The sequence below is a fragment of the Neurospora tetraspora genome, assembly GCF_033439725.1.
Source record: "Neurospora tetraspora strain CBS 560.94 chromosome Unknown B0H65scaffold_7, whole genome shotgun sequence".
NCBI classification, from domain to species: domain Eukaryota; kingdom Fungi; phylum Ascomycota; class Sordariomycetes; order Sordariales; family Sordariaceae; genus Neurospora; species Neurospora tetraspora.
In genome coordinates, this window is record NW_026944389.1 from 2379364 (window position 1) to 2405342 (window position 25979).

Genomic DNA, 25979 nt, shown 5'->3' on the forward strand with positions numbered 1-25979 from the left:
GAAAGGCCATATTCGTGTCAGAACTCAGAAGGGCGTGTTATATGGGACGAACTAACAAGGTGACAGGAGTCAGTTCTCACTTTCTCAGGCCCATGACCCGTCTCCGATGTTGACCCAGGGGTCAGAGAGATTCAATGTGCGTCACAGTTAAGGACCCACCGCCATGGTGCTGTATTCAGTGGTGGTGGAGCAGCATGGCAAGGGAACCCAGAGACTTCTCATTGGCCCTTCAAACTGACGGCTCGACGGCTGCTCCGAACAGCCTTCCGAAATACACCGTCTAATCCACTGTCTAGTCGTCGAGCTCTCGTCCTCCAGCTACGAAAACACAGCTAGAGCCAAGCAGCCATGTCCTCGGTACTGTACAGATATGGTTGACTTTTGACACCGCCCAGCCGCACTGAAATCCTTCCCGCCTGGGCTACCCTCACTTGACAGATCCCTGTCCTATCTATCTGAGCTCCCAGAGCTACCTACATCTGTGTGCCTCCTTTGGCGGACTGAATGGCACTGGCAATGGGACTGACTGACACTTTGCTACCCAACCCTGTTTGCTCCCCACCGCGCCGACGTGGGTTCAACTGGGCCATGTACTGTCCTGTCGAATCACCCATCCGTGACAGTGAGGGGGCAGAGGAAAATCCACATCTCAGCTGTCAAAGACACCCTCAAGACTCTCCGGCCTTGGTGTGGTTATGGATCACGCATCATTCGCTGCTCTCCGCTTCAGTTCCTCTCTACGGGAAACTCCGGTGGCCTATAGAGTACAGCTCAAGCCCTCAACCCTGCTCCAACTCCATCAACCATATGGCTGACTGGTACAGGAGCCAGTGTGAAAAAGAAACAAGGAGAAAAAAAAACAAGAGCAAGAGTCAGGGAACGCTACCTTTACCTCGGAACAAGACAGTCTAGCCCGGAGCGGAAGTATCTCTACAGTGAGAAGTGAGCTACTAAGCTTCATCCATGCTGCATGAACAAATCTCAGCTCCCTAGAATTGGGGATAGTTCAGCTTTTGCGGTTGAGCTACGATGGATTTCCTGGCAGGCACTTGGATGTAGGTTTCTGCGGTTTTCTTCGGTTGCCGTTGTTGCCAAATTTTCACAGAGATACCCGGCATCCAACGCGTATGATATTCGACTCTTCAACTCGGCGATATCCATGTAGGAAACCCTTACGACTGAGATTTGCGTGAATGTGGCTAAACCGGGGTTAAAAAAAAGACAACGGCCCCCCCGCGTACACCTTTTAGCCCCTTGTGTCTGCTTGGGACCCTTGCTGACCATGGGTAGTTTATCCTGGCCATTGGAGTTTCTTCACCGGCTGCCATCGACTGATCGACTAGCAGCACCAAGGGAATGAGTGCATGTGAGGCTACTGACGCTTCTACCTCCTACTCATCCCACGGACCTTTCACTGGTCGGTAAACACTCATCGCTTTCTCGGGAATGCCACCTCAATTTCTCTTTTCGTTTCTCTGGTAGCTTCCTCCAGATTCGACCTGTTGTGAATATTGTCACAGTTCCGGACATGTCGAGATCTGGGGGTATAATCGGTCTCTCCCGCCCCCGGTCGAGCGGCCCAGCTACCTTCACCGTCACTCAGTTCACCCCCTTAGACTTCCTCGACGAGCAATACACAGGTGATTGTCTCTAGTTGGATGTATGTCCATGTCACCACGGTGCCGAGCTACTTACCTTATCTGATTCCCATATCAAACAAGGGCAAGACGTATACCTCCTGGTCCATGTCCCCTTCTGCTTACCCACATGCAACCGGTACTTAGAGCTACAGGGATACCTTCAACTTCTTATTCCACCAACGATTACTTGGTGGGAACTCACCCGCATACCCGCCCTCTTACCAGTGGTTCATCGGACGATCACACTTCTACCCAGACATCGACACCCCTCAAGCTAGTAGCACCTTCCTTGAATACCATACCATCGGGAGGGCCCTGAGAGCCGCTACATCCCCGCCAACAATCATACTGATCGACTTCTCATGCACGGCCCCTCCGCTTCCTGCTTGCTGGGAGAAAATTCTTGCGACTGGCAAGCTGTCTAACTATCTTGTAGCCAGCTGTGCCCGAGAAGATTCTTCCTAGCTTGGCGGATCTACTTTCCTTCTGACCAAGGATACTCTCCTCAACCCTATGAGGACGCCGGCCACCTGCCATACACGTCTTGCGAGGCTTTCTGGGTCCCTTCACATTACCCCAAGGTATACCCCCGATCTACGCGGATCACGAAGCTTCTAATCTCCGGAGTCCTACAACAAGGCTGCCCCGTGGCATTGTCAGATACATCATATCAACCAACACTACATCGACTTTCTCCTCTAATTCAGTTGTCCTGCACATCAGATCATCTTCACCCTACCCTGACTGGATGCATATCTCTCAAGCCTCCCGTATCAACAATCTCCTGACGAAACCTTCCCGCCACGATCAACGAGCTCCATCTCGCACATCTACACAAATCTTACCTGTCTGCCATACGCAGTGTAAGCCAGAGCATTCTATCGGAGGCGGGTCTTGAGCACGACAAGTTCAATGTGGTCCGAAAGTAGTACAACGAACTAGACACGGAACCTGGGATTTGGATAGGTTCTTCGTGTACGGACAAACATCGACAAGCGATTATAGCACGCTCAACAAAAAGCTTCCGAGTCGCCATCATGAGCGACTATTATCACCACTTCCTCACCTCGATGGCAGGTGTTGGAGGAAATCCTCCTCTAAGCCAACATGGCGCTTCTATACCTGTGCAACAAGCCCCAGTATTGGGCTTAGGGACGACGCCGATGTCTCCCGCTTATCAAAACCTCGGTGGATATTTTAACGGATATGCCGAGCCTATTATGTTCAGCGCACCCAAGGCTCAAAGAAGCCGTCGCAAGTCTGCGCCTGGATTGGATCACATCAAACATCGACGCACAAGGTCAGGCTGCTATACTTGCAGGAGCAGGCGAGTCAAGGTATTATACCCTGACAACGAGCGGATGATGGCAGTGCTAACGGGCTGTAGTGTGATGAAACCCACCCAGTCTGCGAGAGTGCGCCGACCAGCCTTCCTAGCCGCCGTTTATCAACATGCTGACATTACCTTAGGATGCAGAAAGGGAAACCGAGAGTGTGTCTATCCCGAACCGACACCACCCAAGGGATCCGTGAAGGATTCATCGGGCCAGAGCCAGCAGGAGAGCCCTACATCCTCACGTGGCGATGACGATGACGACGAAACTGGACAAGACGGATCACTGACGCCGATCATGGATGAGGATGAAGAAGAAGCCGAAAGCGCAACAATGCAATCCTCGACACCGACCATTCCTCCGCCTCGATCAAGCGCATCGGTAGCATCACTAAGTTTCAGCCATGGACCCTTAGACGCTGGACAGGGGCTCTATCTCAACTACTACCGTGACAATATCACGCACTATCACTACTCCGTGGTGAATGACTGCGACAACTTTTTCCAGGAGATCTTGACTGGATTGGCAATTCAGGACGAGGGCCTTCTCTATGCCGTGGTGGGGTTTGCCGCCTACCATTATACTTTACAGAATCCGATAGGAGAGATCAAGGACTTCTTGCAGTTCTATAATCGCAGTGTTACTTTACTGCTAGGGTTCTTGAAAAGGAAAGAGCGCCATACGGACATGACTCTGTTAACTATCTTGCAACTTGCCACAATCGAAGTGAGTATAACATCTCTCCCCTACATGACGATTATGGATAGGCACTGACAGTACCCAAGGAATATCTCGGCGACTGGGTCAACCTCATGGGCCATCAGAAGGCTGCCCTAGAAGTACTGACCGAACTGTACACGCCACAAACGGTCATGCAGACCTCTGTAGGGCGCATGATCCTGACGTGGTATACACGGTTTGACGTGTTTACTGGCATAATGGGCAGCTCCAAAACTATGCTTCCTCGGGAATGGTTCACAGCTTATGTCGATTACTACGAGACTCGAGCGGCAGAAAACCCCACCGAACTTTCCTACAAAACCGAGGTGTGCTCAGGACGACTACGCATGATATCAATGGAGATGTCCATTTTGTTTGGAAGAGGCGCCAGGCAGGAATTGACGGAAGAGGAGTATACTGCCGAGCACTGTCGACTATACAACGCCCTCCACGAGTGGAAGAACAGCTGGGATCCTGCCTTGGTAAATCCAGAGTTCCTCGTAACGGATTTGCCGATGAACGGAGCCACAGAGGCAGATCGCATCTTCCAGCCGTTCACACCCGGCTTACTTTTCCGGCCTCCCCTTTTTTCCTCGACGATCTTGACTTGCGAATGGAACTCAATCGCACTGATGCACGGAAGTCAGGGAGCTTCGGACCCTTCGAACGAGACTCTGGAGAAGTTGAGGGGGCATGCATATGAGATATGCCAGATTTGCGAGGCAGTAGAGACATGGCCGTTTAGCCCCGCGGGGAGCTTGATAATCATGCAACCATGTCTCGGTATCGCTGCGTTATTTGTCCCCCAGGAGGAGGCCTACCAGCTCTGGATCAGGAAGAAGTTCGCGTTGCTCGAAAGAATGGGGTGAGTGCGAATATTCCCTCATCTCCCCTTATCGACAAGAGTTTGTCATGGCATGATAAACGGGCACTTACAACATTTGTCTCTTCGTTCCACTGCAGGTATGCTAACTGAACAATTCTTTTCTTGAAACAGGTACATATCACCCGGAACAATGCGCCTAAGAATGGCAGAGCTCTTCCGCGACGGGAGCTGTCTCCGTTGGTGGTTACCGAACGACGAAGGATTTACGCCCATGCTGCAAAGCATCCGGGCCTTTGCGGACGAGCGAAACGCGACGGCCGTGTCGACACAGAGTGAGAACCTGCGACAGATACGATCCGTGTTTTCCAGGATGGATATTCGACGAACAGCCACGGGCCAGGGCCAGTTGAGCGATGGGGTCAATACTATGCTTTTGGAATGAGAAGAGTGTAGATTGACAGGACAGGACAGTACGGGACAGGAGAATCGCTTACAAAATAGATTCCGTGTCCCAGCGGCCGAGTTATATGAACTTAATAGGGCTACGACCGATGTTACGTTTCAAACTGGACGATTGTCGTTTCGTCTCTGCGGCTTATACACTAATTAGACTAGAGTCCTTGCAACTAGCAGAGATACCGATCCTGACTCAGGGACAAGAGGACAGTGAAGTGATCAATAATACAACCCAGCAACTTTTTTGGTCAGAACTTTGCCTCTCAAAAAATGTGATCCGTCTTCACCCTCGGTGCTATTCTTCCCGATGAACCAGCATGCAAGATGATGACGACACGTCCCTTGCGTGATCAGAAAGAAAACCGGACGTTGGCCAACAAACAGGAAGATTGGATGCGGCTCTTTCGTCCCATGCCGTGCAGCCCATGGGCTGATCTTCTCTGTGTATGGTTTGGTTGTTTGGCAACGTTTCATCTGTTTTCTTTCAGCTTCGGTTGGGGGCGAAATGATGAAAATTTCATCCAAACGAATGGCTCACCAGTTACCGGTCAACCACTCACTCAATACGTGCGGCTCTGCAACGTTTAGGTGCTACCTAGTAGCCTATATTTGATACACAGACGAACCAAGCTAGAGGAGACAGACCAAAAAAACGAAGGGAACAGAGGTTTATAAGCCACCATCCCCGGGGCAATACACCAACAACAGCTAACACCTTCGATATACATTCTACTTCTATGTATTTGTTTATTGTTATATTTTTTTCTGTTTTGGCTATGTAACATATGTAATTGGTTGGACGTAGGACAGTAAACGGTACTCTTGTACCTGTCACTATGTTTCAACAAGTCGGTGTTCCTTGCGCTTGGGACTGGCTGGAGTGTGATGAGAATTTATATTCTCTTCTTTTCGTGTTCTATTTCTTCTCTTTGCTTGTTTTCTTTCTGTTTTTGTCCTCCTGTTTTTTTTTGGGTTTGTTTTGTTCTTCTTGTGGTTTCATCTTGTTTATCTCTTTTTTTCCTTCTTTTTTTACCTCCTTTCATAACTTTGGCTTTGCATTGAAGCAGTTTGATGCGCCGTTGTGGAAGATGGGCGGCTGATAGATCGGCGTGGACACACCACATATTGAGAGTAAATAAAAAGAAAAGGGGGCGGAAAATGGGTTGGGTGTTTCCTTTAGACCAACAAGGGGAAGAGAAGCCGAAAAGTGGAGTCATACACATTAAAGTATCCGCAAAACACTCTCGGAACCAGAAGTATTGTGATACATTTTTAGATCATTAGCATAAGTTCCACTTGGTTGTTCTCCCTTGAAGCACGAGGAAATAATGAGGTTAGAACAGAACAACTCTCTTCTTCCATAATCATAATACAGCCCGTATTTTCGGCCATAAATTATACAACCAAAAAGAAGCTTCGTGCGTGAGTCCAGCCCAGCCGCTCCGATCACTCCAATTGCCTTCTTCGTCTTCGCTATTACGTCCCGTAACGATGCTTCTTACGCTATGATACAACAGTAGCCAAGTTCCCAAGCGTAGATGCAAAGTTCCATGCAAAGGATGACCAGCATGTTACTCCGCGATCGCCCGCTGCTATTGATACACCAACAATATTGTTCCTACAACGGCAAACCTTTCACATGGGCAACTCCCAGTGACGGACTACCTAGTCCGCCTTCGCGGCCTGCTCAGCGGGAAGAGCCGTTCCATCTGACTTTTCCACCTTTGTCTCATCTTTTCCTTCCTCCTCTTCGTCCTTCTCTTCCTCCTCCTGGGCGACGTTCTCGTCAGACTGCGCCGAGTCGTTTTCGGCGGGGCTTCGTTTCGTTTCATCTTGATGATCATCTTGCTTCTCCCCGGACCCATTGTCGGTAGATTCCAGTGTCGGTTCCACGCCCGCCGGCTGCTCCTCACTCTCAGCATCGGCAACAGGGTTCGTCGTGGGGTTCTTGTCCGACTCGTGATCGTCCCCAATGGGATCATCATTGGCGGATCCAGAAGAGGATTCTGGCGTATCAACATCACTATCTTCCGACTCCAACACTGATGTTGGGATTGCACTTGTTGCGACCTCATTATGCGCAGTGACACCCGCTGATTCAGGGCTTTCTTCTTGCTCGTTGCCTCGCTCTCTTACTTCATCATCGCCGACTTCTGCTGATTCCTCTTTGGACTCGTCAGGAGTGCTTTCCTCTGTCGGCTGATCTTCAGATGTAGGTTCGCCCTCTTGTACAGGCTCTTGAGCGCTTGCTGTTGCCTCCTGTGTGTCCTTTTCCGACTCTGATTTTTCCGACTCCGGTTGTTGCAATTCGACAGGAGGCAAAGCTGCTGCTGTATCGGCGGGTGTCGAATCTTCGGTTTCCGTCGTTTCGGCTTCACCCGCTGGCTGATGGGGCGTCTGCGGCTCTGTAGTTCCATGGTACACAATGACGGGAATATTGTCTGTTTCCATCTCTTCTTCCGTGGCCGGCTCCAATTCGGGAACCCTTCTGTGCGCGACCTTTGATTTCCCTCTCAAGTTCGCTGTGCTGCTGCCATCCTCCTCCTCCGCTTCCGGAACAGTAGTCACGGCGCTGCCAACCGAAGGGCTGCTCTTAATATGCCGCCTCGTATTGGTCCTCATTGCGGCAGTATTGAGACTATCATCATCAGCGGGCTCCCCAACAGGTGTCCCCCGGCTTGCTATCACCGGAGGCTTCGCAAAAGTAACGGACCCCCCAGGTTGATGTGTCTTGGGCTTCTCTATCACGACTTGAGGAACCTCATCGTCGCCTGATGAAGTGGTCGTGCTCTCCAATCCCTCGGCCTCGGGAGGAAGCTGGAAGTTCTCGTGTTGGAGAGTCTTGAAGTGATCGCAAACGGTTTTGAAAAAGATGTAAAGGCCCGTTTGGCCCTCGACAGCCCAGAAAACGCTGCGGTGTTGGAACCACGCATGGGCAAACATGCGGTGAAGGCGGCGAAAGATATTAACCAAGTGTCTCAAAGCCAGATTCTTGTCATGGGTGTCAACGAAGAAGCGGCTAGGGAAATACTTGGGATTGGTCACAGTGTTGGCCGCCCAATCAAGGGTGTGACAGCAATAGTCGATTGCGCAGCAGCTCTTGGGTGCATCATGCACGGCACATAAGAACTGCCACTCGCTAGCACGCATCTCCGGGCAGGTGGCTGCGCTGCAGGGCGGCTCATCGAACAGAAAACCAACAATGAGGTTGTTGCATTGTGTGATCAAAAAGCGGCAAAGCTCATACAACCAGACCGTCTTGTCGATATGAGCAGGGGGCGTCGCAAGAATCTTGGCTGTCTCCCTTGTGATGGGAGTTGTGTTACCGGCCGTATGGTGCCAATGGAGTGCTGCCAAGTGCTCCTGGAGTTGGAAGGCCGAGTCGAGCTGCGCGTCGCAAGACAGAGCATGTCAGCCTTATCCTTGAACAGCTCAATAACTTTTCAGACAGCTAGGTGGGATGCCGGACGAACCTGGTGCAAAGGAACCAACGGAGGGCCGGCAGCCATATCGGCGGCCTTGGTGCCCGGATGGATGCGACGATGAGATAGTAGGTCTATCGTAGGCATCTCGTATTGCTGCGCCTGGCGGTTGGCGATGGGGCCCATGGCTGGCGATTTGGGACCAATCTGGATCTCGGGGGCAGGCGGCGGGCTTGGGAGCCGAGGAGAGCTTGGAGGAAGCGACATGATGGTGCTTCGTTATTTGGGCGCGATGCTGGATGGAATGGGTGAAGTTGAAACGCGAAGCTGGACAGCTACAAACGAGGCCACTGGACCAGCTCAGCGCGAGCGATTCCCAGCTGTGTCTGTCGCAACCGATTTCCTTGCTCGTACTATTCGCCCGTAAAGCGGTATGGATGGTAGATGCTTCTGCTCAGATCGATATGCCGGTGGAACAGATGAATCGAGACGGGTTGGGTCGCGTCATGCAAGCGGGATGAAAGCAGGTTGGGTGAGGTCCTGGAGGTAAGGTAGGTTGACAGTCCAGATCTGGGGTCTTTTGGGAAACTGCTGCCCCTGTGCTGAGCTGGAGCCGAGAGATATGGGGAGGGGGACAAGGGGGGGTAAGGTTCGAGCAGTGGAGGCCAGCGGAAGGCGGGAATACGGGGAACTTACCTTGTGCCTGGCGCTAAGATCAAGGAGATGCCCAAGCTCCCAATTACTCCTTTATGGTCCGTATGTATTGTAAATTACGGTATCTGTAATAGATGTGCGTCATATGATGCCTTTTGTAATCTGAAGGGCGTGGGCCAACGATCCGTTCTTCCCAGGTAAATACGTACCACTGGCCCTACAAGAAACCTATGGGTAAGGTGATTTAAACACTACACTTCACGACAACGTTTTGTGTAATTCACGACCAAGAACCTCCGCTCAACCTCAATTGAATATGGACTACGACGACGATGCTCCGCCGGATCTCATCGAGACCAACGAGGTCATAAATGAGGAGGAGAAGCCAGTCAAGGTTCCAATCACCATAGTAACAGGTTTGCTCTCCACTACCAATCTCATTGTTGGTCGACTTCCGCTGATTACACCTCAGGCTACCTTGGAGCGGGCAAGACCACCCTTTTGAACTATATTTTGACTGCCCAGCATGGAAAGAAAATTGCCGTCATCATGAACGGTATGGCTGACACTCCGGTCCTTACATTGGGATGGTTAGCTGACGATGAGATGTACAGAGTTCGGAGATTGTTTGTCATCCTCTTGCTGCAACCCCTCAGCATATCTCTGCTAACGCTCAACCTAGCTTTGGATATTGAAAAGTCTCTCACCGTAAACAAGGACGGCGAGTCAGTCGAAGAATGGATGGAAGTTGGCAATGGCTGCATCTGCTGTTCGGTGAAGTGAGTTCCCAATGGCTGAGCACTTTGCCCCCATCAGCTATAGTACACTCACACTGACCAAAATATGATCGTCTCAGAGACACCGGTGTGAATGCCATCGAGTCCCTGATGGAAAAGAAGGGAAAATTCGACTACATCTTGCTCGAAACCACCGGGCTCGCAGACCCAGGGAATCTTGCACCTCTCTTCTGGATGGATGATGGCTTGGGAAGCACCATCTATCTCGACGGGATTGTGACGCTGGTGGACGCCAAGAACATCCTGCGGAGCTTGGATGATCCAGCTGGCAAGGTTGAGGGACATGAAGAGAGTGATGAACACGGGCATGGGCCAGTCATGACGACCGCTCATGTCCAGATCTCACACGCTGATGTCATCGTGATCAACAAGTCAGACTTGGTTAGCGAGGACGAGCTGCAGGCCGTCCAGGACAGAATCACGTCCATCAACGGGCTCGCCAAGATCCACATCACCAAACAGAGTGTGGTTCCGGAGTTGGAGGGATTCTTGCTCGACCTGCACGCTTATGACCGCGTAGAGGAATTGGACAAGGCAAGTCTGGGCCACAGCCATCTCGACAAGGTAAGAGGCTCCCTTTATTCCCTTGTGAAGGCTACCAGGACTAGTACATTTCCTGTTCCCATATGACCAACTGACATGAGTTTAGACGATATCAACATTATCTATTCCTCTACCGGTCTTGACATCAGGCCAAGTAGAAAAACTGGATGCTTGGCTGAGGTCGGTTCTCTGGGAAAATGTTCTTCCTGGACATGAGAACGCTGCTGGCACGCCAGCTTTCGAAATCCATCGTCTGAAGGGTCGATTAATCCTCGAGGATGGTGGCGAGAAGATGGTTCAGGGAGTAAGGGAGATCTTTGAGATTTTCGATGGCCCAGACAATAGTGGGAGTCAAACCGCCGGTAAACTCGTGCTTATCGGGCGTCATCTGGTCGATTTTGACTTCCCAACAAGCCTCCAGCAAACTGTTGGTCTTGCACAAAGCACCTAGCCGTTGGGCACCATATAATAGATGTCGAGAAAAGGGGGAGACATGGCCTGGAAGCACGGACCATATATCCTCAAGTTCCCGTCCACTGGACCTAAATCTTCAAGTCTCTGAATCCATGAAAAGAGGGCTTTCATTCCGCAAATTCAGTTGTTTTTGATCGGTATGGCCTTGTCAGCCTTTGAGAAACTGTTTCCTTGGTTGTTAACGGGCGACCCCGCAAGTATACACCACAACGAAGTGACTGGGGATACGGGATCGCAGGTAAGTTACAAACAAACACCAAGAACCTGCAACACCCAACCGGTACGTACCTATGTACACTGTACAACGTCCCCACACCCCGGTGACCACTCACTGCAGCGAGTGCGTGCCGCCCGCCTGGCCTGCAGCTCCCGCTCGTTTTCAAAGCGCGACCATTCACCTGCAAACATCCATTCACTCTGGCAGCGCACCACGACACCACCTCAACCATTCGTCACCTTCTACTCGACGGCACAACTTCCTGATCGCAACAACCGAAAGACAACATCCGTTTTCCCCTCCCTTCCGCTCCACCTCTCCGAGAGACTGGTCTAACAACCGCATAATATCATGAATCGGCCAGGTACGGTGGCAATCCCGCCCTCTTCATTCCAACATTCTCGTCGACTACCCCGCTGTTTGCCCTGCTGCCCTGTCTTCTCGAAATCCGCGATCGCCGACAACCGCTGTGATCATGGCCACCGCCTACAACTCGCCTACCCGAAACAGATGCTGGATATTGGGCTGGGTCGAGGTCATGGACAGGCTGGTGGACAAGCTGGTGGTGCCGCTGCCGAGGCGTCGGCGCGAGCCCGTGGACGTCAACATGCTTGCTTCTTTGTCCTGTCCGTAACTCGGACTACGGTGTTTGGCAGGACTTGTTTTAAGGGCCGGCCACCGCGACAAATTTACCTTTGCGTCCCGTCACGACACCACTCACCAGCCTCTCACAAAGCTGTTCTCGACGTTTTCGGTTCCGCTCTTTCCTACAGCGGCAGCGGCGCAGTCTCTCCTACCCCAGACATACACCCCTTATGTTACATGTTGTTTTGAAGTTTGTGGACACCACTGGTCGATAGTTGCTAACATTCTCTCGGATTGACAGGGGCAGTTCCCCAATCTTTGCGCGGCATGTCTGGGTTCGGAGGACAACAACAACAACCACAACAGTCTGGGCGTGGCGTAGCGAACAGGTTACCGAACGGAAAGCTAGGTCAGGATTACAATATGCTTTGGGTACAATTGGGCCATGACTGACGATTGGTCTGGATATAGGGGCCGTGAGCGGCGGTTCTGGCTGGGCGTTTGGCTCGGGCATGCCCATGGGCGGCAGTCCTGGTGTTCCTCCTGGTTCTGCCAGACAGTTGGGCGGCGGGAACGTCAGCTTCGCGCAAAGTCTAAGCGGGTCACAACCAGCGACCCCGTTGGATCTGTCGTAAGTCCTCATTCATAGGTATCATGTTCACCCTGTCAAACTCGGGGGCTTGGGCAATACCGCGGCTCCTGCTTCCCTCCCCTATGACTTCACGCTTCGTTCTCCCTAGGTCATCCCTGCAGCTGGTGTATTCCTCTGTGCTAACATTACCTAGGGAGTTTCCCACTTTGTCCAACACGTCGCAGTTGTCAACGGCGAATCAGGCTTCAATGTGGTCCACGGGGGCTCGTAACCTCGGAGGAGCAGTTCACCGCGGTCCTTCTACACCGCTTTCGCAGCAAGGGCAACAGGATGACTTTTTTTCGTCTCGACAACAATCGGCCCAAGGAGCTTTCAGATTTGGAAACCAAGGGAACTCGGGGCAAACATCCCAAACACCCTCTAGCGTTACGGACGACTTCCCTCCGTTGAACAGGAGCGCAAACGGCGAACTAGGCGGCATGCCAGGCTTGGGATTCGGATCTACTCCATCGATTCACCCCAATCGGACAAATAACGGCTTGTTGAACGCACTAACAGGGAACGCGCGCACCGCAGACGGGCGCTCACCAACTGCTATTGGACGTCCGCAGGACCAAAGGAGCCCGGTCAACGAGGAAGAAGGACGCCAAAAGCCGCCAGTGTATCGGGAAGACGGTATGGCTTCACGCTCTTCGGTGGGCGATGCCGCTTCGCAAGCAGTTGGTACCAGGAACCCGCTCGGCGCAATCGGAAACGATCCTCCGTCTGCTAAGGGCAAGGAAGAGGAGAAGGGCCGTGCCAATGAAGTCCAAGATCCATTGGAGGGCATGCCCACAATCGACAAATTCGGCTTGAAGGGCTTGCGCACCTTGATGAATAACTTCCCTGACTACAACTCCCTCATTATCGGGATTGATCCTTCCAGTTTAGGGTTGGAGTTGAACTCTTCTGAGTATGTGTAACCGGACTTTCCGCGAGCCCACGTATCAAGCTGACCTTCTCCAGGCTGTATTCCACCCAAATCTACTCTGTACTGGACGATGTCCCTCCCAGGCCGGCTGTGCCAAAGTTCAAGATACCTGAATGCTACATGGTCAAGAATGTACAACCTATCGAGGCCAAGATTCAGAGCTTTAACGAGGAGACCTTGATGTGGATTTTCTACAGCTGCCCGGGAGATATCAAGCAGCAATTGGCTGCAGCTGAGCTGTAAGATTACCTTCACTACCTTCCGTTTGGTCATTGTTATGGAGCTGACAGATCTACTCAGAACCACGCGGAACTGGAGATGGCACAAGAAACTTCAAGTGTGGCTCACCAAGGACGAGGTGGGCAACACGGCTCAGCTGAGCCCGGCTCATGAACGGGGCTACTATATCGTGTGGGACACCGTAAACTGGCACAAGGAGCGGGTAAGTAGCGTGCAGTGGCTCGGTCTTTTGCTTGTGCGTGGAATATGCTAACGACCTGTTCAGCGAGAGTTTACCTTGTATTATTGCGATTTGGAGACCAACCTGGGCGTCCCGATGCCAGCAATAGGAGCATAAGCTTTCAGTCTCATTGACACGGAATGCATGGTGCATCCGTGCTTTGGGCTATAGGGAAGAGGTTAGCTCGACACATCTAGAATACGCATCCCTCGCAGGGGCGGACATATCTAGCGAGGATAAACCGGGTAGCTCTTTGAGCGGACCACATGGCTTAGGAGGTTATTAGATGATCTGAACCTGCCGGATTCAACTAAGGGTACAGCGCTGTTGAAAGGTTTATAGCGAAGGGGCTCGTCTCAGATGAGATGAGTTAGAGATCCCATGGGTTTCGGTCAGCGCAGTTCCATAGGAATACCAGCCGTACCGGACAGATCATTATCTGCATAATAATCATGGTTGGGACAACTTTTGCTTGATATCCAGATTACTTCCAAGCTCCATCATTTGTGATCAAAACATTTACGTTTCTGGGCAAGCTCACAGAACGTCGATCGTTTGGTAATTACACGCAACCTCCTTGCTGTTACCAGTTCCTGTTCACACGTGAAAGTTGTGTAATCATTCCGTTCATTGTTACGCTACGTTGGTGGCTTGGCATGACCCCACTGCGGTTGTTAACGTACCCAAATCCATGGATGTCACTGCTTTCCACTGCCAGTGGCTACCTCATCACTCTCACCTGTGTGTATCGTCTGTAGGCAACCACCTTTTGCATCTGGATGTAATTCCAACTTCGCTGGCTTCACTATCTTTGGACTACCGTATCCATCAACTATATCTCGTCACAAAGCATTCATCTCTTTCATCCTCTCCTTGCCACCAACATCTTGTCGACATCGACTGCCCTTGGCACGCGCTACTTCCCTTAATCCCGTTAGTCATCGGCATCGTCTTGCGACGCGCATCATACGTCAGGCGTTAGGGAGCGAAGCACTTTGTGACGGAGATTCTCAAACAACAACCCAAGATAGAACTTCGCCGGGACAGGAACACCAGACTACCGATCTGTATATATCGCTCAGCACATTCCACGACTTCCCGGCCTTAGTTGTCCGCTCGAAGGAACCGGTTACTCAGCGACAGCCCAACCCCCCCTTGCGCAACCGAACGATTTCGAAAGGGGCCCAGAAACAACCGAACGAGAAAATGGCGGAGGAAGAGATCAACCTCCCTTCCCTGGTGATTGTACTGTTGATAACCGGTCTGGCAGTACGCTACTTCTTCTTTAGCGGGAATGCATCTTCGGCAAATCGCCAGCCGGGCGGGACAGGTGGCGCATCACCGGAGGAGTTGCAAAGACGGAGGGAGCGAGAACGGGAGGCGGCGGTTGAAACGATACAGCAGATGTTTCCGCAAGTAGACAGGCGGACTATCCTGTGGGATCTGCAGCGCCATGGGGGGAACCTGCAGGCTACGACGGAAAGGATCCTGGCGGGGAGAACGGAGACTGTGAGTTGACCACCTCTTTTACTACTACTATTCCAAGTGTTGTTCTCCATGCCTAGTCACGAGAGCTTTCGCTAACGCCTGAGTGCCAACCAAACTAGCCTCCGATCACCTTCCAACCTCCGCCCCCACCCACCTCACCAGAGACAACTGCCACGCAGCAAAGCGCAGCCGCCGCCAATAAATACGCGGAAAAGAAGGCCCACCCGGATCTGATTACGAGGTACAACTTGAAGGACAAACTCGCCAGCGCCCCTTCAGATGATGCTGGGGCGGCGACGGCAGGCGCCCCTAAGACTGGAGGATGGAGCTCGAATCGCGAGGAGAGGCAGTCGTTGCTGCAGAAGAGGAGGGATCAGATGATTATTGAGGCGAGAAGGAAAATGGAGGCTAAGATTGCGGCGGAGAAGGCTGCTGCTGCTGCTTCTGGCGCTGCCGGCGGGAATAACTAGTTCTAAAGGCTCGAGGCTCGAGGTTGGTCCTGTGAAGCCGAGTTCGGGGGTGCCAGTTGTTTGTATGGCACAAACAGCGTATAGGACCGGCAACACGACTCTAGAGCGGGAACTTCGATGGTGGACAGGTGTTGGAGGGAGTTGAAATTATATTTCGCGCACATGTCACGGTTTGGGGCGTGTATAGACTGTAAGAGACGAACTGGGCATCATCAGGCTGAAAGTGTCGAAAACAGGTCGGATAGACCGGAAGCGTCCTCTGTGGTCAAAGTGGTGTCTGGTGTTTGAGCGTAATTACCACTTTCTATGAAGACAATCTCAGTTATAGGGTTGAGAGCCCGATACTTCACCAGATGCGGGATGGTGTTTTGAGTCAACCCTCGCATAGAGGCATCTGACACTGCAGCTTTTCCTAAGCTTTCATATGTGGGAGGTCAAACCCTACATCTCTCAAAAGTGGCAGCATCCGGCGTTAAAATCTTGCAGCCGCTCTTGGTCAAGACCTTGCACCTTCCAAACTCAAATTTTAGAAGCTGGGTTTGGTCCATCTGAGCCCGTTTCGCACAACACAAACTAGAGATCATCAAGGCTATGCAGGAACAATCAGCCTCCATGAACTCAAATGAGGGAACAACATCCAGTCCCAAGGCAGTCCCGCTGACGCCTTCAAATGGACGCCCTTCCTTACTGCGTTCTGTATTTTCAATATCATCGCTCCAGCACCACATATCTCTATTCAGTGACACGGAAACCTCCCCTAGCCAGCTCAAAGCCGCCTCCGCTCCGTCCACACCTATCTCGACAGAACCGCCATCAAAAGACGATAGAACCGCCACCGAGAAGATGTCAGAGGCTGGAACGGAATACTTCATGCCCGACTTGGCCTCTCCAGTGAGCACCCCAGGACGTGGACTCGTGCCTTTTGCAACAACACCAAAGACACTGGGAATCGACTGGCGATATGGGGCGCAAGGTAAGCATGACCCGGCCGATTCACTCTCCTGTTTCGTTTGGGTTGCTCGCAAGCTAGTCATTAAACTTCTCCTGTCTTAACCGTCACCGTCTTCAGGCACAAGTCTCCTCGTGAACGCCGCCGAAGAGTCTCGCCGCAGTGGCAACAGCACCTTCAGCTCCAACTTCGAGCGATCGACCTACATAACCGGTCTCCAGAACCTGCTCAACGGGCTACCCATAGACCTACGCAATGCCGAAATAGCCACACTGCAGCATGCGATCCCGCCGGCGGTGGTGAGGAAGATCGTCCAAGAGAGTAGTCCTACCAAAGACAACAAGCCTTCAGATACAAAACACAACAAGAACGTCCAAAGGGAAAACTTGCTCCACAAGTTCCTTCTTTGGATTTTCTGCCTGGTTGATCGGTGGGTCTGGTTTGTTTGGCCAAAGGTTTTGTGTTTCTCTGTTAGGATGAAGCAGATCAGCCAGGATCACGGACAAGAGGTGGCGGGCAGTCTGGGGAGAGGCGCGTTGTCGGTCGCTGGTGCTGTCATCTTCGTTGTGAATCAGGAACCCGTGATGGAGGCGGCGCAGGCGATTAGCAAATGGGTTTATGAGGGGGTGTCGGGTGCTGTAGCGGATTTTGTGGCGATGAAGGTTGCTGGGAGAAGTGGAAGCAAGAAGGAGAAAGAGGAGGAGAGGAGGAGCGCGAGGAGGTCAAACTGAAGGCATCTTAGTGGGAACGATACTTGTGGTAGGCGAGCAGGAGTACGGCAACAGCGGCAAGAATTATTGGGATAGCGGCATGATATTCGAGGTATTGATTGGGACCGGGTTGGAGTAGAATCGTACCTCAAGCCTACATATTTACAAATGTCCAATTCCCAAGTTTCTCGGTGTTGAATGTGCCCGCGTGGAGAGGTCACCATGAGACGGAAGAGTGACCCGACGTTGCGGGATGAGCGGATCTCATGTGGGGCCATGACGGAAACCGATCCTAGCAGAATTTGCTGACAGCTGTCAATTTGGTGGGCCATATCTAGCTAGTAAGACGAGGGTTCTATAAGAGGACTAGCCTCCCAGCCACCCCAACAGCGCTACAGACCTTCTTAATACTCTGGGATCCTCCAACTTATATATATAATCTTTTTACTCCATATATTTCATCAATACAATAATTAACCTATATTCTCTACGTTCATATAACCGTACAATTTAATAATTAATAATCTAAATTTGCAATCCCTATATTATACAAATATATTTAAAAGTATAAAATTTATTTATACAACCCCTTACACGACCGAAATTATGTCCCTATCTAAGGAATCCACTTCTAAATCCAACCGACCTTACCTCGATACCCCTTCAAAATTCCGTAAATAGAATAATAAATTCTTAGGGTACGCTAAAAGCTTAAACTTTACTAATTATTTATAAAGTTTCAAATTAGCCGTTACTAAATTTTAAGAATTATATTATTCTAATTACGCCCTTAAAGTCACAATTACCCGCTGTGTCGAAGAAATTCAAAAATCCTTCCAACGCCTTAAAATTAAACTCCTAATCTACCGTACCCTGGCAACCCTCAATGCTACCTTTATAATTACCAATAAAATCCTTAATAACGAAGTCGAAGTTATCAACCAGTCCGAAGAAAATTAGCTAACCGATACCGTTATTTAATTAGCTGATTTTAACCTCTTAGCTGTTTAAAAATATAAATATAATGATACTATATATAATAACCGTTAAAAAATTTATAAATCGTTTAAGATTAATAATATTAATTTTTGAAAGTAAATTTAGGAAACCGTATACCTAAATTATAAAGCTAACTCCTTCGCGCCTTTAAAATCTACCGCCGTATAATATGCCCGGGTCCGTAGTATTTATAATTACTACGAAGAAAATATTATAATTAAAGTACGTTAATATTATTATAATTATATTAAACCCTTGTCGAACGAACTTAATAAGAATTCTAATAAAATAAATAAATAAATTAACGGTTAAGATTTAATTATAATTAACGTTATATAATATAAAATCCTAGAAATTAAAATAGCCGTTGCCTAATTTAAAAATCTACTAGATTACTTAAAATTTATTCGCCTTAATTAAATATTTAGAATTTCGAAATTCTATAACGAAAAAATTATAATTAATACTCTTAACTTCCATATTATATTTAAGAATTTTCGTTATAAAGGCTTATATAAACGACCTTTAATTACTACGGCTAAAACTAAGAGGTATAAAAGAGTATTTAGAATAAGTATTACTTTTAATCATTCGTAGGGTAATAATATTAAAAGTAAAAGCGTTCGACCTAATAGAACCTATAATTAACGTAAAAGGAAACGCAATACAAAAATTAAAAATTATTCCCCTGGTTATAAAATATATAAAGAGGGTATATATATTACTAAATAATATTAATATATATTCTCCGCCCTAACTATAGCTATAAACCTACGCTAGAAACCCAATAAAAAAATTTAAAATAGGATTATAAAGAATTTTGAAGATAATATAGAATTAGGCAAAGAGGTCGAAGTTTATAAACGAGAAATAGTAAAATAATACGCCTAACCCTTCCCCGAATTCAATAATAAAAATAATTAATTCTTTAACGAGAAAAATATTTATAAAATAGCGTTTAACGTTAATAAAATTACTTTCTATATTAAGGAAGGTTTAAATATTTATCCTCTTAAAAATAGCATAATCTTCGACTTTAGGAATTCTCTCTATATATTTAATAAAATCTCTCGCTTTTTCAATTTTCATTATACCCTATATAATAATAAGCTCTAGGTTAGGGATTCCTATATTCTTATTAAAGGATACGGAAATATAGATATTATTATAAAAAGAATAAACAGATTTAAAAAATTTCAATTTAATAACGTAGCTTTCTACTTAAATTTTATAGCCAATTTCGTATTTTTTTACTTCTTATATAAAAGAGGTCTCTATTAAAACTAAAAATCCTTAAATAATTATTTACACGTCCTAAATAATTCCCTTTTCTATAGCCTTTCTATATATTACTATTAAATAATTTTCGAAAATATTTCCTCGACCTTTTTAAGAGCCGCCTTCTTTACGCAACGAAACTAATTCAATTCGCTAATTAGCCGAAAATACTATAAAAAAGAAACTATTATTTAATATTACCAATTCGATTATTACGGTTCTTAGGTATTAAATTATTTTAATAACGTTATAGGGGTCCGCTTTAAAAGATTTATAATTATAAATTGTAACGCTTACGCAATATCGAAAATAAATTAATAGATTAAATAAAAACTTCGAAATTATAGTTAGAAATTTAAAAAGAAATTCGCTATTGATTTCTTAAATTATAATAAGAACCGTTAAGAATATTCTAACGTTATACTTATTACTTACCAATATACTAGGTATATTTAGGACTATTATATAATAAATTAAGAAGCTATAATTATTACCTCCTTCTTAAACGACCTTTTTACTATATTCGTTAAGTAATCTAATATTTAACCTAAAATTATCGAATGTAATAATGAAATTACCAGCTCTAAAGTAATAAAAAACCTCTTTATTTTCAAAAGTATAATTATAAAACCCTTTACTCTAAATACTTAAATATAAAATAATAGCGTAGAGCGTTAGGGAAGTATAATTAAAGAGAGATTTCGAATAATAAATTTAAATATATATTTCGCGAAAGATTTATAGCTAAACGTTATTTCTATAGCGATCTATTTTAATAACCAATCGCTTAAATAGCTCTATAATTAGAAATCCCCTTATAAACAGTTCTATAGCTTTATCGCCTACCGAAACAGCTTCTATACGTCGTCCCCGCGTAAATTAAATATAATATACCTATATATTTATAATTATAAAATATATACAATAATTACCGCTACCTAGAAGCAGGAGTAAAAACGCTGAAAAATAAACCTTAAAACTTAAATAAAATACTTTATTAATTATATAACCTCCTCAATTTACTGAATCTAGAACCCAATTACAAATACGATTATTAATACCCGCAATATATTATTTAACGAAAATACACTTTTTTTAAGGCAGTATTAAAAGAAATATAATCTTTATAAATCACCTTTAACTAATTTATAGTATTATTTAATTAATATAATTAATCTTAATTAGTACTAAAAATATTAAACTTTGTAGATAGCCGAATTAATTTTAAGGATACCTAAATATACGATCTCCCAAGTTTATTATTAGAATTTAATTAAACCTTTAAAAAAGGAGAGACCAACCGCGGCTCTTTAGAATCCTAATTAGAAAACTCGAACTCCCCCACTAATAAAATATCTTTCAATTTCATTTTTAATAAAAGTTACCCTATTCCTTTTAATATACTACCGCCCGCATTCTTTTTTATAAATTTTTGTTTTGATAAATATACCGAAAACGAAATTTATTACGGCTTCGAATTATAAAAGGCCGTATTTAACGTAGGAAGATTTTATTAACTTACGGCTAAATATTATAATAAAGTAGTTATAAAAGTAAAATTAGAGCGCCGTTCCTAGAAAAGTAAAATTATTATCTAGAAGGAATTCAATTCCTTCGTTTTTATAGATAAACTTTAAACTATCTACCGCTAGAAATTATTACCGCTATTAAAAAACTATAAATTTTTTAACTACTACCTTTTTAGAAACTTGTTTAGAGAAGTAGAGTAAGTTTATTTTAATAGTTATAAAGAGATAAAATTTAGGTAGAGGTCGATAAGGACGAATTAAGGATTAAGGGGAAGTAATTATTCGATTATATATAGGTATATATATATAAATATTTTAAAAATAATAAATTTAATAAAATTAAAGTATATTTCGTCGTACAAAGATATTAATAAAAGAAGAAAATAGGGTAAAGAATATATACTTCTATATTCGCCAGCTGATTTTTCCGTACCATTATTACTATAATTATACGTTTTAATTTCGAATTAATTCAATACAACGCCGTTAATACTTTCGTTAACGTTTATATAAATAAAAAAATCTATATACGTATGCCCCTAAAATACTAAATATTAAATAAAATATTTAAAATTATAAAAGCGTTATATAAATTGCGGCGTTCCCTACTTCTTTAATAATACGAATTTACTAACACGTTTACTATCTTAGGTTTTGAAGCAATCTTAGAAGAACCCTATATTCTCGTTAATAACGGTATGTTCGTCTTCTATTATATCGATAATATTATTTCTATTTTCTATTATAATAAAAATAAGGAAGTTTATAAATATATAAATAATTTTAAATAGTAATAATATTTTATAGGAAATAAAGAGTAACAATAATTTTTAAGTATCGAAATTATACGAAATTATAAAGTATAAAAGATTTAATTATTTTAATAATTATACTTATAGAAAATATATTACTTTATAAATAATACAAGAGTAAAATAGCTACCTATAATTAATATCGAATTTGTACCCTTTAAAGATAAGGCATTTAATGAATTAATATACTTATATTAAATTAAAATCGGCTCTATTCTCTACGTAATAATTATAACGCAACCGGATATTATTTTCGCTACAAACTACTTCGCTAAATATAGTTACAACCCTAATGTAAATTATTATAAGGCTATAAATAAAATATTATACTATTTATACGCTACTATAAATATAGTATTATATTATAAAAGCGAAGACACTTTATAAATTACGTTAGATATATCCTTTATAAATAATTTTATAAATCGAAAGAGCTTATATAATTTTATAATTAAATTTTTTAGCGGTCTAATATATTAGGGAACTACTAAATAAACAACTATAACTATATTAACGATTGAAGTAGAACTTATTACCCTCTCAAATATAATAAAGGAAGCTATTTTTACAATACTTTTAATATGAGGCTTAACTATAAAATTCGTAGATCCTATCCTTACTATTAATTATAATAATAAATAAATAATTAGGGTAATAACAGTCGAAACCTCTAAATTAGTAATTAAATTAAAATATATAAATATTTATAAATACTAATTTCAGTAGGAGGTTATAATTAGGACTATTAAAGTAAAATATTTAAAGATAGTAAAAATACTTGTAAATAATTTAACGAAGGTATTATTTACGCAGAAGTATATAAAATTTAGGAAATTACTAAGAATAACTTTAAGTAAGGAGAAGAAAGAAAAAAAGGGATATATAATAAATTATATTGAGCTAGAAAATGTAGAGGAAATAGTTAGAAATGGGAAGGTGATGTATAAATAGCTTTAGCTTTATCCTCAAAAGAGATTTCAATTAGGGAAGTATATCAATTTGGTAGGCTATATCTAGCCAATAAAACGAGAGTTCTATAAGAGGACTAGCCTCCCAGCCATCCCAACAGCGCTGCAAACCTTCCTAATACTTTGGGATCCCCCAACCTGTATATACAGTCTTTCTACTCTACACACTCAATCAATACAGCGATTAACCCATATTCTCTACATTCACACAACCGTACAATCTGACAACAGCTGCTACAGAGCCAGTTAAAGAAGTTCGCTGAGGTGCCCCGAACCATTCCCTGGTCCAACCACCGAAACAGCTGGAACTCGGGGCCGACCGGAATGACATTCCATAACACGAAGTTGAGGTGATCACCCTGAAAACCTTTGCGTGTCTCTACAACGTAGAGAAAGAAATAGTCTCTGTTACATTGACCTCTCTCATCCCCCCACCCCCCCATCCCCGACCCCCCCCTCTCCCCGACCCCCCCGCGCCCCCGCCCCACATGGAATGTGGGTCTCTTCGAACAAAGTGAGAAGAAAAAGTGTGCCCGTCCGCTGATTGGTGGGTGGTGTGGGGGGTGGGGCGGGCGGGCGCGTTTCGGAGGTCCAGCAGGTTTGAGGTCTGAGACTAAGAAAGAAATATACTCAGTGTATCGCCTTCGTAGAGGTATGAGACAAGGACCAGGAAAGGTCGAAGTGGGCAAAGGGGGTCCTGTTCGGCCCCATCGATGTTTTGCGGAGAGGATTAGTTTCCAGCGTTCCTGACTATGTACCTAGAGGTAGCTCGTCTCTCTTTGATGGTGCAGAAGTACCCTAGGATACTGAACGTCAAAGATGGGGTTCAGTGCGGAGTAACGGCTGATAAGATAAAGGCGGCTCATACGACAGGGATCTTAACTTCAAGCTTCGACTTTGACGCCATGGAAATTTTTTGCTGTTGCAGGTACCAGGCCCATTCCCATCTCTCGTCTTTTCCCACCTTTTCCGCCCATCATCCCATCACACTCGACGCCGACGACAGTTTGACCGATTTCCCTGGTTTGATTGTCCGCCTCTTATCGTCCCAACCCACGATCAATCCCTCAAACTAAGTCGTTGACGGATCCGAGTGTGTGCCGCCACCTTATCAGTCCCGTCGCGTCGCTGTAGCCGTCGCCAACATGAGGACCAGCGTATTGCGCCAGGCCGGCCTCTGCCGTGCCGCCCTCGCTGCCCGCCATCTCCAGATCTCCTCCAAGCCCTCGGCCGCCCTCTTGAGCCAGGTCACCCGCGCCGCCGCTGTTCAGTCCCTTCCCTCGGCCTCCCTTCCCCGCTTCTACTCGGCCGAGGCCACTGTCCAAAGCAACACTGCTGCCTCCAATGGCCTCGTTACCCGCTTCGCCGACCTCGCCTCCCTGGGTGTTCATGAGAACGTCGTCCGCGCCATCACTCATGGCATGGGTTACGAGAACATGACCGAAGTCCAGTCTATGACCATCAGCCCCGCTCTCAAGGGCAAGGACATGTACGCCCAGATCCTTCACCTCCATTTCCGCGCTTCCAACAGTTGCTAACGTGAAGCTTTCAGTGTTGCTCAAGCCAAGACCGGAACTGGCAAGACGCTTGGTTTCCTCGTCCCTGTGATCCAGAAGATCATCGCCCAAGATCCCGATCTCGCCCACAGGTTTGGTGGCAAGAGAGCTCGTTCTGATGACATTCGCGCCATCATCATCTCGCCAACCCGCGAGCTTGCGGAGCAGATCGGAGAGGAGGCCCGTAAGTTGGTCAAGGGAACCGGTGTTATCGTCCAGACTGCCGTTGGTGGTACCCAGAAGAACGCTATGCTGTACAAGACCCGCCAGCAGGGCTGCCATATCCTTGTTGGCACCCCCGGTCGCCTGAACGATTTGCTTTCCGACAGCCACAGCGGCATCGACGCCCCCAGACTCTCGACCCTTGTTCTCGACGAGGCCGATAGAATGCTCGAAGTTGGTTTCGACGAGGAGCTTCGCCAGATCATCAACTACCTTCCCGATCGCAAGGTTCTTCCCCGCCAGACTCTGCTTTACTCTGCCACCATTCCCAAGGATGTTGTTGGTCTCGCCAGAAGCTACATCGACAAGAACAACTTCGAGTTCGTGCAGACCGTCAAGGCCGATGAGGTCCTGACCCACGACCGTATCCCTCAGTACATCGTTCCCTGCAAGGGTTTCGAGAACATCTACCCGACCATGCTGGAGCTCGTGGAGAAGGCCATCAACGAGTCCAAGACTAACCCCGAGGCTCTTCCTTTCAAGGCCATCGTCTTCTTGCCTACTACCGCTGAGGTTATCATGGCCAATGCGATCTTCAAGCGTCTTCAGTGGAAGTTCAGGTACATTCCCAAGACTTGGGACATTCACTCCAAGCTCACCCAGGGCGCCAGAACTCGTGCCGCCGAGGAGTTCAAGAACGCTCGTACCGGTATCCTCTTCTCCTCCGACGTTACCGCCAGAGGCATGGATTTCCCCAACGTTTCCCACGTCATCCAGACCCACACGCCCCCCAACAGGGAGCAGTACATTCACCGTCTCGGACGTACCGGCAGAGCCAACAAGCCTGGCCAGGGCTGGCTTATCGTTCCCGACATCGAGCTCCACGTGGCAAGAAGCAGACTTCCCGGTCTCCCCATCAAGCGTAACGACGAGCTCGAGTGCGCTTCCGTCAACGCCGCTGATTCCGGTGCTGACAAGCCCGCCAACTTCGAGCACATCCTTGATGCGGCATCCAGACTCCCTGAGGATCTCTTCAGGGACTGCTACTCGTCCTACCTCGGTGGTGCTCTTCAGAGCGTCGATCGCCAGGCTTTGGTCTATGCTCTCAACGACCTCGCCAAGTTCGGTTGGGGCTTGCCGGAGCCTCCTGCTGTCCGCGCGAGCATCATGAAGCACATGGGCCGTGTCCAGGGTCTGAGAGTCGAGACCAGAGAGCATTCTATGCGCCCCATGGGTAGCGGACCTGGCCACCGCCGTGATCTCCCCCCGCCCCGCCGTCGCCAGTCCGATGATCCCTTCGAGAACGTCCTCCACAGGGCTCAGGACCTCGATCGCCGTCCTACCCGCCGCCAGCAGGCCAGCTTCTAA

The 25979-nt window shown here is 46.8% G+C and overlaps 7 protein-coding genes across 7 annotated transcripts; 6 read left to right on the plus strand and 1 right to left on the minus strand.

The window, feature by feature from the left end:
* Positions 1–2318: 2318 nt before the first annotated feature.
* B0H65DRAFT_295929 (uncharacterized protein) lies at positions 2319–5232 on the plus strand. Its single transcript, XM_062823076.1, has 5 exons — positions 2319–2977; positions 3028–3055; positions 3111–3700; positions 3760–4559; positions 4692–5232. The coding sequence occupies exons 1-5, from the start codon at positions 2678–2680 to the stop codon at positions 4960–4962; spliced, it is 1989 nt and encodes a 662-aa protein (XP_062678644.1). The 5' UTR covers positions 2319–2677; the 3' UTR covers positions 4963–5232.
* A 1747-nt stretch (positions 5233–6979) lies between these two features.
* On the minus strand, positions 6980–8758 carry B0H65DRAFT_296010 (Mob1/phocein). The gene is made up of 3 exons (XM_062823077.1): positions 8450–8758; positions 7305–8363; positions 6980–7225 (listed from the first exon to the last, which is right to left on the minus strand). The coding sequence occupies exons 1-3, from the start codon at positions 8663–8665 to the stop codon at positions 7109–7111; spliced, it is 1392 nt and encodes a 463-aa protein (XP_062678645.1). The 5' UTR covers positions 8666–8758; the 3' UTR covers positions 6980–7108.
* Positions 8759–9262: 504 nt separating this feature from the next.
* On the plus strand, positions 9263–11258 carry B0H65DRAFT_475995 (CobW/HypB/UreG, nucleotide-binding domain-containing protein). Its single transcript, XM_062827341.1, has 6 exons — positions 9263–9468; positions 9525–9608; positions 9667–9678; positions 9735–9831; positions 9909–10413; positions 10499–11258. Exons 1-6 carry the CDS (start codon positions 9369–9371, stop codon positions 10841–10843), a joined length of 1143 nt encoding a protein of 380 aa, XP_062678646.1. The 5' UTR covers positions 9263–9368; the 3' UTR covers positions 10844–11258.
* Positions 11259–14226, plus strand: B0H65DRAFT_475997 (uncharacterized protein). Its single transcript, XM_062827342.1, has 7 exons — positions 11259–11447; positions 11970–12077; positions 12140–12299; positions 12454–13212; positions 13266–13469; positions 13531–13672; positions 13736–14226. The coding sequence occupies exons 1-7, from the start codon at positions 11435–11437 to the stop codon at positions 13805–13807; spliced, it is 1458 nt and encodes a 485-aa protein (XP_062678647.1). The 5' UTR covers positions 11259–11434; the 3' UTR covers positions 13808–14226.
* Positions 14227–14896: 670 nt separating this feature from the next.
* On the plus strand, positions 14897–15648 carry B0H65DRAFT_433211 (uncharacterized protein; the record flags this gene model as incomplete). Its single annotated transcript, XM_062825052.1, has 2 exons — positions 14897–15199; positions 15298–15648. The coding sequence occupies 2 exons, from the start codon at positions 14897–14899 to the stop codon at positions 15646–15648; spliced, it is 654 nt and encodes a 217-aa protein (XP_062678648.1).
* A 106-nt stretch (positions 15649–15754) lies between these two features.
* B0H65DRAFT_580507 (uncharacterized protein) lies at positions 15755–17339 on the plus strand (the record flags this gene model as incomplete). Its single annotated transcript, XM_062830795.1, is given in 4 exon segments — positions 15755–16143; positions 16389–16621; positions 16718–17259; positions 17274–17339. 4 exon segments carry the CDS (start codon positions 16073–16075, stop codon positions 17337–17339), a joined length of 912 nt encoding a protein of 303 aa, XP_062678649.1. The 5' UTR covers positions 15755–16072.
* A 6699-nt stretch (positions 17340–24038) lies between these two features.
* B0H65DRAFT_433253 (CYT-19 DEAD-box protein precursor) lies at positions 24039–25979 on the plus strand (the record flags this gene model as incomplete). Its single annotated transcript, XM_062825057.1, has 2 exons — positions 24039–24382; positions 24446–25979. The coding sequence occupies 2 exons, from the start codon at positions 24039–24041 to the stop codon at positions 25977–25979; spliced, it is 1878 nt and encodes a 625-aa protein (XP_062678650.1).

What these genes read in the sequence shown, in the direction of transcription:
- B0H65DRAFT_475995 (XM_062827341.1), top strand. Translation starts at nt 9,369, where the DNA reads ATGGACTACGACGACGATGCTCCGCCGGATCTCATCGAGACCAACGAG. An exon ending in TCCAATCACCATAGTAACAG is followed by an intron (nt 9,469 to 9,524) that starts GTTTGCTCTCCA and finishes ATTACACCTCAG; the next exon opens with GCTACCTTGGAGCGGGCAAG. An exon ending in TGCATCTGCTGTTCGGTGAA is followed by an intron (nt 9,832 to 9,908) that starts GTGAGTTCCCAA and finishes TGATCGTCTCAG; the next exon opens with AGACACCGGTGTGAATGCCA.
- B0H65DRAFT_295929 (XM_062823076.1), top strand. Translation starts at nt 2,678, where the DNA reads ATGAGCGACTATTATCACCACTTCCTCACCTCGATGGCAGGTGTTGGA. An exon ending in AACCCACCCAGTCTGCGAGA is followed by an intron (nt 3,056 to 3,110) that starts GTGCGCCGACCA and finishes ACATTACCTTAG; the next exon opens with GATGCAGAAAGGGAAACCGA. An exon ending in GCGTTGCTCGAAAGAATGGG is followed by an intron (nt 4,560 to 4,691) that starts GTGAGTGCGAAT and finishes TTCTTGAAACAG; the next exon opens with GTACATATCACCCGGAACAA.
- B0H65DRAFT_296010 (XM_062823077.1), bottom strand. Translation starts at nt 8,665, where the DNA reads ATGTCGCTTCCTCCAAGCTCTCCTCGGCTCCCAAGCCCGCCGCCTGCC. An exon ending in CGTTGGTTCCTTTGCACCAG is followed by an intron (nt 8,364 to 8,449) that starts GTTCGTCCGGCA and finishes TGCGACGCGCAG; the next exon opens with CTCGACTCGGCCTTCCAACT. An exon ending in CGACACCCGCCGATACAGCA is followed by an intron (nt 7,226 to 7,304) that starts GCAGCTTTGCCT and finishes AGGAGGCAACAG; the next exon opens with CAAGCGCTCAAGAGCCTGTA.
- B0H65DRAFT_475997 (XM_062827342.1), top strand. An exon ending in TTGGAGTTGAACTCTTCTGA is followed by an intron (nt 13,213 to 13,265) that starts GTATGTGTAACC and finishes GACCTTCTCCAG; the next exon opens with GCTGTATTCCACCCAAATCT. An exon ending in TAAACTGGCACAAGGAGCGG is followed by an intron (nt 13,673 to 13,735) that starts GTAAGTAGCGTG and finishes CGACCTGTTCAG; the next exon opens with CGAGAGTTTACCTTGTATTA.